The 12268-nt window shown below is 48.9% G+C and overlaps 3 protein-coding genes and 2 long non-coding RNA genes across 9 annotated transcripts in view; 3 read left to right on the top strand and 2 right to left on the bottom strand.

Annotated features, from left to right (window-relative positions):
- The window catches only part of LOC103132361 (sprouty-related, EVH1 domain-containing protein 2), a 12137-nt gene extending 9334 nt beyond the window's left edge, over positions 1-2803 (bottom strand). The window contains exons 1-4 of the mRNA XM_007544159.2: positions 2467-2803; positions 1569-1743; positions 993-1161; positions 304-368 (exon numbers count right to left, since the gene is read on the bottom strand). Of these exons, the coding sequence (XP_007544221.1) occupies positions 304-368; positions 993-1161; positions 1569-1743; positions 2467-2492 (435 nt within the window). The 5' untranslated portion in view covers positions 2493-2803. The remainder of the gene's footprint in view (positions 1-303; positions 369-992; positions 1162-1568; positions 1744-2466) is intronic.
- Positions 2804-4049: 1246 nt separating this feature from the next.
- Positions 4050-7674, top strand: LOC103132364 (uncharacterized). Of its 3 annotated transcripts, none has more exons than XM_016667342.1 (7): positions 4050-4925; positions 5315-5452; positions 5528-5601; positions 5678-5790; positions 5964-7033; positions 7150-7233; positions 7284-7674. In XM_016667342.1, the coding sequence occupies exons 1-7, from the start codon at positions 4769-4771 to the stop codon at positions 7286-7288; spliced, it is 1641 nt and encodes a 546-aa protein (XP_016522828.1). In that variant the 5' UTR covers positions 4050-4768; the 3' UTR covers positions 7289-7674. The 3 variants fall into 3 exon arrangements, with proteins under 3 accessions (XP_016522828.1, XP_016522829.1, XP_007544223.1); XM_016667343.1 differs by having other exon boundaries at positions 5964-6735; positions 6814-7033; positions 7150-7674; XM_007544161.2 differs by having other exon boundaries at positions 7150-7674.
- Positions 7675-7828: 154 nt separating this feature from the next.
- Positions 7829-10196, bottom strand: LOC103132365 (calcineurin subunit B type 1-like). Of its 3 annotated transcripts, none has more exons than XM_016667344.1 (5): positions 9952-10189; positions 9705-9782; positions 8765-8824; positions 8512-8696; positions 7829-8434 (listed from the first exon to the last, which is right to left on the bottom strand). In XM_016667344.1, exons 1-5 carry the CDS (start codon positions 10010-10012, stop codon positions 8387-8389), a joined length of 432 nt encoding a protein of 143 aa, XP_016522830.1. In that variant the 5' UTR covers positions 10013-10189; the 3' UTR covers positions 7829-8386. The 3 variants fall into 3 exon arrangements, with proteins under 3 accessions (XP_016522830.1, XP_007544225.1, XP_007544224.1); XM_007544163.2 differs by having other exon boundaries at positions 9705-9881; positions 9952-10188; XM_007544162.2 differs by having other exon boundaries at positions 7829-8696; positions 9705-9881; positions 9952-10196.
- Positions 8819-9193, top strand: LOC107835101 (uncharacterized). The gene is made up of 2 exons (XR_001660932.1): positions 8819-8945; positions 9016-9193. It is a non-coding gene; the product is annotated as an uncharacterized LOC107835101 (long non-coding RNA).
- Positions 10197-10483: 287 nt separating the features above from the next.
- On the top strand, positions 10484-11592 carry LOC103132366 (uncharacterized). The gene is made up of 2 exons (XR_001660930.1): positions 10484-10562; positions 10675-11592. It is a non-coding gene; the product is annotated as an uncharacterized LOC103132366 (long non-coding RNA).
- The last annotated feature ends 676 nt before the right edge of the window (positions 11593-12268 follow it).

The following is a 12268-nucleotide window of genomic DNA, read 5'->3' on the forward strand; positions in this document are numbered from 1 at the left end:
GGATCTATAACAGGTCTATGATGGATCTATTACAGATCTATGACGGATCTATAACAGGTCTATGATGGATCTATTACAGATCTATAATGGATCTATGCAGAAATCTTGCTGGACTCAAACAGGAAGCAGCAGACCTGAAATCTTTTCTTTTTCTGATCTGATATTTTTTCTCAGTTATTATTTTTCTCCGTTTCTACAAGACTTTAATGCTGTAAGCTGCTGGATCTTCACACCTCCAGACGGTTTTTCTGATGGAACGTCATCAAACTTAAATATTCACACTTCATCAGAACAGCTCCTCACCGTGAAGACGTCGTCGTCCCCGAGCTCGGCTTCGTTCTGCAGCGTTGATGAAGACGTGGTGGAACCTGTGGAGCAGAGAGCAGATCAGGGATCAGCGATTCAGGGCTTTCCTCCCTCTGGACCGCTACAGGAACCGCCGAGGGCCCGGTTCAGGACGGAGCAGGAAGTTTGGCCTCACTTCAGGCTTCTGCTCTCTTCTGACACGGATCTTTCTCCAGGTCAGTCTTCAGTTGTCCTCAGAGATGAACCTCCATCTATCCCTCCATTGTCTACTCCTTATCAGAGATCAGGTTACCATGGTAACAGGAGGGAAATCCAACATGTCTGAGGGGTCCAAAGGCGTTCCCAGCCAAAAGGGACATATCCTCCTTCCTGCAGGTTCTGGTTCTAGCAGGACCTCCTCCCGTCCCAACTAGAGGCCCAAACCACCGACTTCCAGTGGGATCAGGATCAAAGGGCCCCCTGCTGGTAGCAGGAACACAGCTGGGACCCACAGATCAGCGTTGGGACCCACAGATCAGCGTTGGGTCCCACAGATCAGTGTTGGGTCAGCTTCAGTAACCCAGAGCAGGATGTCCCCTCTAATGTCCCCTCTAATGTCCTCAGATGTCCCCTCTAATGTCCCCTTTCATGTTCCCCGGTGTCCCCTGTCGGACGGTCGTCCCCTCTGCAGGCGGTGTCCCCCGTACCTTCTGCCAGGTCCTCCAGCGCTCGCCTCACGCCGCGGTCGAAGGCGCGGGCGTCGGACGAACACTGGAAGGTCAGGCCGCACTTCCTGCTGTCCAGCTGCCAGTGGTGGAAGGTGGGCGTGGCCTTTGTGTAGACCAGGTCTTTCCTTAAGAAACACTCCAGGATCACCTGGAGTCCAGAGAGACAGTTGGACCAGAAAACAGAACCAAACAGAATTAAATAAAGTTTGTTTCTGACATTATTTCCGTCTGAATAACTAATGCTGCCAGTATTTATTATGTAGTTTGAAGCGAACTTCAGTTTTAACTTGCTGAATAAAAGAATCAATAAGTCGCTGAAATATGACAGTGAAACATGAACCTGCAGTTTTTCTGCTCCGACTGAAAAACCCAAACTGGATCAGACGGTTCTGACTTTCTGGGGTTTTGGATCTTCTGCTCCACGCTGACGGAACATTTTCAATTTGTTGCAGTTTTATGGGACAAAGTTCTGATCTCAACACTCTGCTGATTGTTTTTAAGCCTGGTGTTCTGGACCAGTACCAGCCCTGCAGAACCGGTACCGACCGAGCCCACCTGCCGGTCCTTGAGGCGCTCCCCGTGGATCAGGAAGCTGTTCCGGCCCTGCAGCCCGTCGAGCCGCAGCCGGCAGACCCCGACCCGGCTCAGGCAGCCGTCCAGCGCCAGCCAGCCGCCGCTGGACTCGTCCCGGGTCATCACCACCGCCGTGACCCGCACGATGTAGCTGTCACTGCAACACAGGTCAAAGGTCATCAGAACACACAGGGTGGAAACTGCCTTTACCAAAACAGAACCAAACAGAACCAGAAGACCAGGACGGGTTCGCCTTGTTGGATCAACCCAACAGCAAGTTCCTGAGATCCAGCTGAGAGAGGAGGAGCGAACCAGAACCAGAACCAGAACCGGATCATCAGCCCAACTCCATCTGAACCTCCATCCATCCGGATCTCTCACACAGGCTGGTTCTACAGAACCAAGCATTGGACCTGGAAACGTCCTGGGTTTTAATTCTGTCAGGTTCTGGAAACAGAACCGGGCCCACGTTGGTCCATATTTAATGAACAAACCTGTCCTGTCAGAACCTCTACGCCGAGAACAGAACCACGTCACAGAACCCGCTCTGATCAGAACCTCTCCAGGCTTTCTGCTGCTGGTTCTGTGGACCGACCGGCCCGGCTGGCCAGAACCTCCAGTGTTCTGAAAGCTCCGGTTCTCCTGTTGGGAAACCTCCTGGAGCAGCTGAGGTCCACAAGGAACCAGAACCGGCAGCTGATCTCTGACGATGACTCACAACATGCAGCATTTCAGGAACCTGAGCTTCAGAACCGAACCGGGTCACCCTCATCCCCCGAACCTCTTGCCTCGGTGATGAAGAGGAGGCCCTGCTCATCCTCTTCATCAGTGGAGCTCAGACCGATACCGCACCAGAACCACGAACAGAACCGGAACTCACTCGTCGGGCCTCGGCTCCTCGTTCATCTTCTCCGGTTCAGCTCCGCTTTGGTCGAGCTGCCGCGGCCGCCGCGCGGTGCGGCGTCTTCATGGTTCCACAGCGGCGGCGGCGGTGGATGCGGTTCTGACGCCTCTTCCTCCTCCTCCCATCGGATCGTCCTCCTCCTTCAGCCCCGCCGCCTCCTCCGGACCGGGCCGGGAACGCTGAGACCGAGCAGGAGGTTCTGGTGTCGGGGAGGAAGGCACCGCACGATCCCCATCTCCTCCTCCTCCTCCTCACTCCATGATGGACTGAGGGAGGGAAGGTGACGTCAGACCCGAAGGACCGCAAGGATCACGTGTCTTCACCACAACAACAACAACAACAACAACAACATAATAATTAATAATAATAATAATTAATAATAGTAATGATAATGGGCTGCTCTGTCTCAATAGTTCTGGTTCTGGTTCTGAGCTGGACTCAGTTCTAGTATAACAGGATGTTACCAGTACTGGGTCCTGATGGAAGCCCACTTCCGCCATGAAAAATACATAAATAAAAGCACAACAGAAAGTCATAATTTAGAGTTTTACATTTATTTTAAAAAATATTTTTACATATTTAACATAATATATCAGGTTTAATATAAAAACATCAGTCAGAAACAACCAATCAGAGTCAGGAGGCGGGTCTTAGTGCTGTCAATCAACAACTGGTTGACAGCACTAAGCATCAATCAGTGCATTAGCATAACTTGCCATGAATGCTAATGCTAATTAGCATTGCCACCAGTGACGGCAGATAAACGGCTTTTCTGTAGCAATAAGTTGTTTGTCCACCATTAACACATTTAGCAGTGAGTACATGAGTTGATTGACAGCGCTAAGCTCCTCCTTTTGGTTGGGCTTTTATTGTTTTATTCGTGGCAGAAATGGACAAGAATGAAACTAAGTACCAGAAATAGGAAAAAAAATAAACTACCGTATTTTCCCGACTATAAGCCGCTACTTTCTTCCTAAGCTTTGAACCATGTGGCTTATATGTGGATTTTTCTTCAACCACCAGGGGGCTCTTTAGCAGGAAGTGAATCATTGGAAGTCAAAATTGGAAATAAAAGAAGAAAGCGCGTAATTAGGTTTTAATAGGGAATTGAAATTTGAGAATGTTGTTAATCTGTACATAGCACTGAGGAGAAAAAGAAGATTTTTCTTTCTTTTAAATAATACTGGGAACATTATGAGAATTTGAGGTATAGATATTAGGATCCAGTAGATGGCAGTAGTGCAACAATAATGGATGCAAGCTGCTGTTGAAATCTAAAGAAGAAGAAGAAGAAAGCGGCCATTTTCATTTAGCTCATGCTGGTAGCAACATGAAGGATCAGCACTTTTACTGTTACAGTTTCCGTTCAGAAACTACCGTAATCAGTTCAGTTAAATCTAAACTTGGCACCTTTTTCTTTTTCAACCATAATAAATGTGATATTTAATTGACCTGTTATGACTCAGATGGCGGCTGTCCGCCCCTCTGCTGCTGCTGCATCGCTGTGGAAAACCTGGAGCAGTAGAGAAATCTGCGGCTTAAAATCTGGTGTGGCTTATAAAAAATCAAAATTAATTTTCTTTTTGAAATTAGAGCGTGCGTTTTATAATCAGGTGCGCTCTGTAGTCCGGGATTTACGGTAAATTAAATTAACTAAATTCAGAACAAAATGCCACAATATTATTGTGATTATACCATGATGAAGTCGGGATGTTTGGTCAGAATGTAATTACTTTTTTTGTCAACATTCTGCCCAGATTAAATTATTTTACGAACATTTTGGATCAGATTATATCAACATCAGAAGACAGAAAAAACTGGCGTTACATTGTTCACCTGCTGGAAACAAATATTTACACAACATGCAGTCCTGAGCCTCGGGTTACCTGACTCAGGTATGAAGACTGAACTAAACCAGCCAGAGTAAAACTAGAAGGCGAAATATTACAGGAAAGTCTTTCCACCTGACATGTTCAAGGAGAACTTCAGCTGCCTTTTTTGGCCTACGTCATTAATATTGCTGTTGATTGTTGAGGTAAAGTTTGTGTTTTATAACTGTTCTGTTAAAAGGTTCGATATAAACATAAAAGTAAAAAAAATTCAAATTTAGTTTCATTGACTCCGAATGAAAAACTCGGAATATGCATTTCCCGCTTAGTTTGATGCTCTTGAACGCACTGCCGAAAGGAACTCTGGGAAAGAGACAACATGGCGCGAGGTTCAAATTCTCCAAATAATTTTGAACTGATGTCAGTTTGAGTTTTATCCGCAGTCCGCCATGAACGGTGGCCGAAGGCGGCTGGAGCTTCCGGCTGCAGACGAGCCGCTGACGGCGGCCGGACCTCCAAGGAGGAACCGCCTGAGCCGCAGCCTCAGACAGAGCCAGACGGGAGCGGCGGTGGTCCTGGAATCCACTCGGAACCGGAGAGAACCAGGTCTGAACCGACAGGTTCTGTTCGGGTCCCGTTTCAGGCTGTCCGCCTGATTCTATTCAGAAATCTGTTGGTTTTAGGTTTTCTCCAGATTTATCTGCTGGTGAGCCGGTTCCGATCTAGAAACAAGGATCTTTCAAAAGAGTTCTGTTCAGACTTCTATTCGGCACCGAACAGATTTCTGATTTGTCAAATCCAATTTAAATATCTCGAAATGTTTCAGTTTGTCTGTCAGAACCCAGACAGTCAAGGTTCGGTTCGGTTCAATTTAATGAAAACGTGAAGGTGAAACCTGTAATCGGGATGTTTGATCCACTATAAGAGTTCTGCTCACTTCTGGTTCTGTTCGTGAAAATGTTCTGGACCAGATTCTAACAGTTTCATCTTCATAGAGTTCAAGACTCCCAACAGAATCTCCAGAACCAAACCCAGTTCGGTTCCGGTTCCGGGCCCGGACTCCCCGCACAACGATCCGGATCTCCAGCAGGACATCGTCTGGGACGCCGCGTCCCCGTCGCCCCGCCGATCCGGTAAAGTTCTGGGAGAACCTCCAGGTTCTCCGCTTCCTGCTCCGGTTCCGTGACATTACGTTGTGTTGCGTTCAGGAACAAGAGGAAAAAAGGCCGCCGCTGGAGGCGCCGTGAACATCTCAGAGATCGTCAGCAGAATCGCTCCAAAGGTCAGCAGCGTCTGGTTGGGTCCGGTGAAACCGGGCCGGACCAGAACCCCGGCTAATGTTCTGATTGTGTCTGCAGCACGGCCGGCCGCGGATCACAGAACCGGCACTGCAGCAGTGGATCGGAGACAGCGCCGCCATTTCCTGCACCCCGGACCCTCAGGGCCCGCGGGCCAAGAGGCGCTCTCCCAGGTGGGTTCTGATGGACAGGTTCTGGATCCATCAGAACGGTTCTGAGCAGAGGAGTTCTGAAGATTAGTTCTGGCAGAAGCTGAGATCCAGAACCAAGCGGCCCGGTTCTGGTCGGCGTGGCAGGATGGAACGGCTCCAGAACCAGAATTTAACTTTGGTTCTGTTTCCTGCAGAGCGACCAGAGTGGAGAACCTGCTGCGACTCGCCAGGCAGCTGGACCAGAACCTGTTCCAGAACCAGAACCTGGAGGAGGTTCTGACCGAGGAAGATCAGGGACCAGGTTCTTTTGGACTGGAACCACGGCCTGACCCAGACTTCCTGCAGGACGACCTGGACTTCCTGTTTGATGGTCCGACCCAGATGCCGAGCAGAACCCTGAGTCGAGGTCCAACTCAGAACCGACCCGGTTCAGCGTCCCTGTGTGGTTCTGGTCCAGCCGGCTCCAGGACGTGCAGTGGACCCGGTTCGGTTCAGAACCAGTTAGAGGACGACTGGGAGAACGACGACCTGCTTAACGACTCGCTGGTTCTGGAGATGACCCAGAACCCAGACCACTTCCTGGTTCCGAAGCTCTGCTCCACCCAGAACACGGCTGGTTCTGGTCAGAATTGGGTTGCTCCGTCAGTCGGAACCAGAACTGAGAAAGAGAACCTGGGTCCAGCCTGGAACCCTGACTGGAGTTCTGGTTCCGGGAAGTGGGTCCAAACGAGACCAGAACAGAACCCGTACTCCTCTGTCTCCAGAGCTCCAGAACCGGGTCAGATGTGCAGCTTGGAACCAGAATCCCAGTGGTTCTGGAGCAACCCAACGAGCCGGCCCATTTCTGACATCCAGCCCGGTTCTGTCGGGCTGGACGTCCTGGGCGATCTGGACTCTCTGTTCCGGTCGGAACCGGTCTGGGACGGCCCGGCTGATGACCTCCTGTGTGAGATGTGTGAAGACCTGGAGAACCGGATCCAGGTAAAAATGGACCGGACCGCGTCCGATCAGAGAGCGGCCCTGCAGCTGACCCACAGAACCTCTGAGAACCGGATCCGACCGGACCCGGCCGGACCAGCTGGCTGCTCATTGGCCACCGCTCCGGTGAAGCAGCCAATCGGCTTCCAGCTGCCTCCGCCTGCTGTCAGTGCCGTGTTCAGGAACCGAACCGGGTCAGAACCGTCTGCGGCGCCGCGACAAAAAGACTCCCAGTACTTCACCTTCAGGAGGCCCGGGGACCTGGTAACCATGGCAACGGGGAAAGGTGAGACCCCCGTCATCAGTTTACCCGCCCAACCTGCTGTTCCATTGGAAACAGCCAATAAGGTTTTGCTGTTTCATCACGTGTGGAGTTGATGATGTCATTTCCTTTCGCTGCAGGGAAATGCTCGGCCGCTGAAATAGAGCTAAAGAAGCAGCAGGCGCTGGAGAGGCGGCGGCGGCGGCTGACCCTGACCGGAACCGGCTGACCCTGACCGGAACCGGCTGACCCTGACCGGAACCGGCTGACCCAGACTGACCCAGCACCAGTTTATAACGCTGTGGGTTTAAAACGGTGATGATGCGTTCAGGAACCGCAGGACAAGCCGCAGTAGGACTTTGAACCCTTTTTCTGTCGGTTCTGTTTGTTTTGGTTCTGAAATGGAAATTATGGAAATTCCTTAAAAACGTTTTTCAAGTTTCAGAAACGTCAACAGTTTATTTCATCCTCAGCATTTATGTTTTATCCCTAAAGCTGATGATTTCTGCCGGACTGAAATCAATCTACCTTCTGTGATGTCATCATGAGCTGCTGAGGCTCACTGAGCAGCAGGTTTCTGGACGTCCTTCCTGTTGTACTGTCCCTTTAAGAAGGCCTCAGTTACCGTCACTGATTTGCACCTTATTAAAAAGGACTTTACCTGAGCTGCAGTGACCTGATGAATCATCTCCAGGTGAGAGGAAGTGATGAGTTCCTGCAGCTTCCTGTCTCCAAACTGAAGACAAAGTCAAAAACTAACGGCAATAATTTGGATTGTTTAGCAGCCATAGAGAAAACAAAATGCTGAATCATTTTTCAGCATGCAGTTCATTTATAAATGTCACAATTTCAAACTAGTTGGCAAGGCAAGTCACTAACTAAATATTTAATTAACCAAATATTAAAATCTCATCAACATATTTAGTTAGAAAGCTAAGAGCTTGCCCAGCTAAGGAAGATAGCAAGCTTAAACGGCTAACCGTATTTAGCTTTGTTACTGAAATAAGTTTAAAATGGTGAAAATATTTCTATTACAAATTTGCAATTTGTGTTTTTCCATTAAATAAATTACTTTAAAATCACAAGTGAAAAAGTTTCTCCACGTGATTAATATTCAGATGTAGACATTACTAATATTAATGATTCAGCTGTGGCGCTCATCAGCCAATCACAGGAGACCTTTATCCATCAATAAACAACATCTGAAGTCTAGTCAAAGTAAGATCATTTAGAAGTTTTATTTCAGGTTTGATGGGTTTTATTGAGGACCAGAACCTTCTGGACCAGCGGTCCCAGCTGGGTGTGTCCATGCTGATGAGACACCACCAGATCCACAACCTCCCGTCTGACCTGGTTCTGCTGACGGTTCTGGTCCAATCAGACGTCCACCACCATCTTCTTGGTGAAGTCCAGCTCACCCACAATCTGCAGAGGAACAGGAAGTGAGGTCAGAGGACAGTTGGTTCTGCAGAAGCGGCCGGTTCTGGAGCGGACCCGCTCACTGTGCAGAACTCGTGGAAGGAGATCCGTCCGTCTCCGTCACGGTCGGCGCTGAGGATGGTTTTATCGACGGCCTGCTGCAGCGCGGCGTCCTGCAGGTTGGAGCCCACCATGGCCTTCAGCACCTGGAACAGCTCGCCGTTGGAGATGAAGCCGTCCTTGTCCACGTCGTAGACCCGGAAGGCAACTGGACCCGGACACAAGCAGAGCGGGTCAGACAGAACCGGACCGGAGCAGAGATGGATCTGGACTCACAGTTTAGCTTCTGCTGCTGGTTCCCTCTGATGCTGAACTGAGACACTCCTCTGATGAACTCTGAGGGGCAGAGGACAGCGGGGTCAAACCGGGGTCAAATATGCTCCTGATGATCAATAATCAATCTGCTGTGACCGTTGGGCTGGGACCAGAACCGGACCTGATCACCGGAGCACAGCAGGTTCAACCGCAGATAATTGATCAATAATTGGTCAGTACAAATCTCTAAAGTCTGAACATTTCCTCCTCAGATCCAGAACCGCCAGATGACCTTTGACCTCCCATCTGAAAGTCAGGAACCTGAACCGGACCGGCTGGCATCAGAACTCAACATTTATTAAGTTATCAGAAAGTGATCAGAATATTTCCCCCTTTAGAAAAAATGCTTTGCATAAAGAATTAAAAGCTGTTCATGTTGCCGCTCAGAGAGCCGGACTGACTCCGCTCCGTTCCTGACCTGAACTAAATCTGATCCTCGTCCCTCTGAACTGCAAAAGTTTTAATAATGTTGGAAATTATATTCTAAACTCGCATTCAAAACCTCTGATCTGTTCAAAGCAGTAAAGAAATTCAGATTTAAATTATAACATCATGATGAAGACAAAGTTCATACAGGACTGAACTGTTCATACAGGACTGAACTGTTCATACAGGACTGAACTGTTCAGTGGCGGAACAAGTCAGCGTCGGGCCGGGGGCGGGGCTAATGACCGGGCCCCTGTATGTGTGTGTACCTTCTACGTTGGAGGGAGGGAGGGATGGACGGACGGACATAAGGAAAGTATTGGTTAGTGTGTTTTACCCAGAAAACACTTGGAGAAAATATTGGCAAAACCATGAGTGAAACAATGACTGGGCCAGCCTCCTGTATGATTTACTGGGGCCCATTTTCTCCAGCTCCGCCCCTGGAACTGTTCATACGTGACTGAACTGTTCGTACCGATGAAGTCGATCTCCCCGTTCCCGTCCGTGTCGAAGATGTCGATGATTCTCCGGACCAGCGGGTTCTGCTGGAGTTCTGGCAGAGACATGAAATCGTCCACGCGTAGGGATCCGGATCCATCTAGGTCCAGTTTCCGGAACCTCTTCCCCAGCCTCCTGATCTCCCCCCCCTCCTCTGAAATCACACACAAACGGTTTCCTGCTGCGCTCTGATTGGCTGCCTCCCCTGTTTCCTGCAGACTCACCTGCGTTCTTCTGGCCGCTCTCCATGTCGGTCCTGCCGGGTCTGAGCCAGCACCGGGTCATGTGACGCTAATCGCCAGCTGATCATCATAAAGCAGATTATCCTGATGAATCATAGCAGAAGAACTCACAACTCCATAAAGATTCAGATTAAAACTCCAGACTCCTCTTCCTGTGATTCTCTGGAATCTTGATCTGCAACAATGAAGTCTGACAATAAATATTAATATTTATAAATAACCTGCACTCCCCTCTACTGCAGGACATTCTGGAGAGCCAATGGGGATTGGCCAGGATTCCTTCCCTGCCGTTCCCATGACGAGGCGACTCAAATTCAGAGCTCGCCTTCAGAACCAGCAGTTCCCCTCCAGAACAGTTGGTGGCAGCAGTGAAAGCATATATTTATAAATACAGATACATTTATTCACTTCTAGGAAAAAATTAACGGTTTTCAGTGAATCATTTTGAAAATATGCATGTTGTGCTCCGATCGCCGCATGGCCCCGCCCCACGGAACATTTTCTGGCCCCGCCCCTGTGGGGAACTGTTCGTTCTTTCTTCCAGAAAGGAACCGTTGCTAGACTCAACACATTCCTTTAAATCTGACGGTGAGGTAAGATCTTTGTGTCCAGAACAGAGTCCACAGCAAACCTCTAGTGACGGTGTTTCCATCTCATCTCCCTCTGTTGTTGTTTTCCGTTGCTGCTGTTTGGTGTGTATGGAAGGCCATCCAGATCAAAAATACGGGACTTTTAACAGGTAAACAACAAGATGTTTACACATTGTTGGCGTGTTAACAACATATTATCAACAACATGTTAACATGTTGACAGCGTATGAAAATATTCATGTTTTTTTTTTTTTTTTTTTTTAACTAAATAATCCTTAAAATAAAGAGGCATGGCCACAGTTGGGTCTGGTTCTGGTACTGACCCGTTCCAATGAATTGAGCTTAGACTCTAAGTAAATCAGTTTTTATCAACATAAAGAGGAGCTGACTGGTTCTGACTTCCTGTCTGATCCGTCAGCTCCGATCTGGACCGGACCAGACCAGATCCGGTTCGGTAAGTGATGAGGCCCACAGGAACTCCAGAACACGGCTTTATTCACAGCTACGCTACGGCTGAATACAAAACAAGAAGCAACACATTAGATTTGGCAAAATGAATCTTTGAAATCGGCGGCTGCAGCAGAGAGAAGCACTGTATGAGGAGAAAACCACAGAAGAAGAAGTCCTCCTCACAGCAGAAGACAGATTGATGGATTCATCCACTGCTGAAAGTAGTCCCAGACAAGTCCAAGAGTCAACGTGAAAGCTCGTCGGGTTTCATGATTCTGTGACTGAACTCAAAGTTTTTCAATGAAACAAAAATAGACAGAAAACAATCAGAACACTCAAACAGATCCAGTCCTGGTCTGAAGTTCTGATCCGGCCCAGGTTTTCCTTCCAAGCAGCCAGAAAAATCCAACATGAGCCCAATCCGGCTCAGACGTCCCGGTGGTTCTGATGGGGCTGGGATGGACCGGATCAGGAGAACCGGACCAGTTTGACCAGTTTAATTTGGCTGCATTGAAGTAGACCATGAAGGACCGGATCAGAACCTTTAAACAGAACCGTTCTTCATTCTGGTCTTTAGTGAACAGATGCAGACCGGTTCTGCTCCAGTTCAGACTGGGTCAGAACTGGTTGTGTTCAGCTGAAGACCAGCCTGGTTCTGGAGGGGCAGAGGAACGGGGAGCGGTTCTGGTTCAGTTGAAGGCCTCCTTGTTGATCCACATCAGGGTCCGGGTCTCGTTGGGTTTGCACTCGTACTCGATGTTGCTGAACTTGTTGCCGAACTGGCAGTGCTCCCGCTTGTAGTAGTTGTAGAACTTGACCTGCCAGACCGTCTCGAACGACCCAGCCTTGTTAAACTGCAGAGACAGAACCAGAACCAGCATCAGAACCAGAACCAGAACTGCTCATGTTCAGATTTGTCTGCTGAACTGAATCTGTTAGTTTTGGATTTAAAAACAGGCAGGTTTTTGGGCTCCCGGTCCGGTCCGCCTGCAGTTAGCTGTTCAGAACCTGAGGCCGGCTGTAGACATTTCTATCTATGTGTAATTTCTATAGTAGAGCTGAAATGAAAACGCATTAAAGAATCTATGAAATAATCCCTGAGTTTCACTGGACAGAAAATGAACTTTTATCATTCATGGCGTTGGTCAAACTGTTTAGCTCAGCGGTTCTTAACGTGGGCGGTACCGCCCCCGAGGGGCGTTCAGAGGTCAGCAGGGGGCGTTCAGAGGACAGCAGGGGGCGTTCAGAGGACATCAGGG

Source organism: Poecilia formosa, unplaced genomic scaffold (assembly GCF_000485575.1).
Source record: "Poecilia formosa unplaced genomic scaffold, Poecilia_formosa-5.1.2 Scaffold1016, whole genome shotgun sequence".
NCBI classification, from domain to species: domain Eukaryota; kingdom Metazoa; phylum Chordata; class Actinopteri; order Cyprinodontiformes; family Poeciliidae; genus Poecilia; species Poecilia formosa.

Excerpts from the sequence above, each read along its gene's own strand:
- LOC103132365 (XM_007544162.2), bottom strand. The coding sequence starts at position 10,012 with ATGACCCGGTGCTGGCTCAGACCCGGCAGGACCGACATGGAGAGCGGC. Across the intron at positions 9,882-9,951 it reads GAGCGGCCAGAAGAACGCAG|AGGAGGGGGGGGAGATCAGG; the intron begins GTGAGTCTGCAG and ends GTGTGATTTCAG. Across the intron at positions 8,825-9,704 it reads CGGGGAGATCGACTTCATCG|AGTTCATCAGAGGAGTGTCT; the intron begins GTACGAACAGTT and ends TCTGCCCCTCAG.
- LOC103132364 (XM_007544161.2), top strand. The coding sequence starts at position 4,769 with ATGAACGGTGGCCGAAGGCGGCTGGAGCTTCCGGCTGCAGACGAGCCG. Across the intron at positions 5,453-5,527 it reads CCCGTCGCCCCGCCGATCCG|GAACAAGAGGAAAAAAGGCC; the intron begins GTAAAGTTCTGG and ends TGTTGCGTTCAG. Across the intron at positions 5,602-5,677 it reads TCAGCAGAATCGCTCCAAAG|CACGGCCGGCCGCGGATCAC; the intron begins GTCAGCAGCGTC and ends TTGTGTCTGCAG.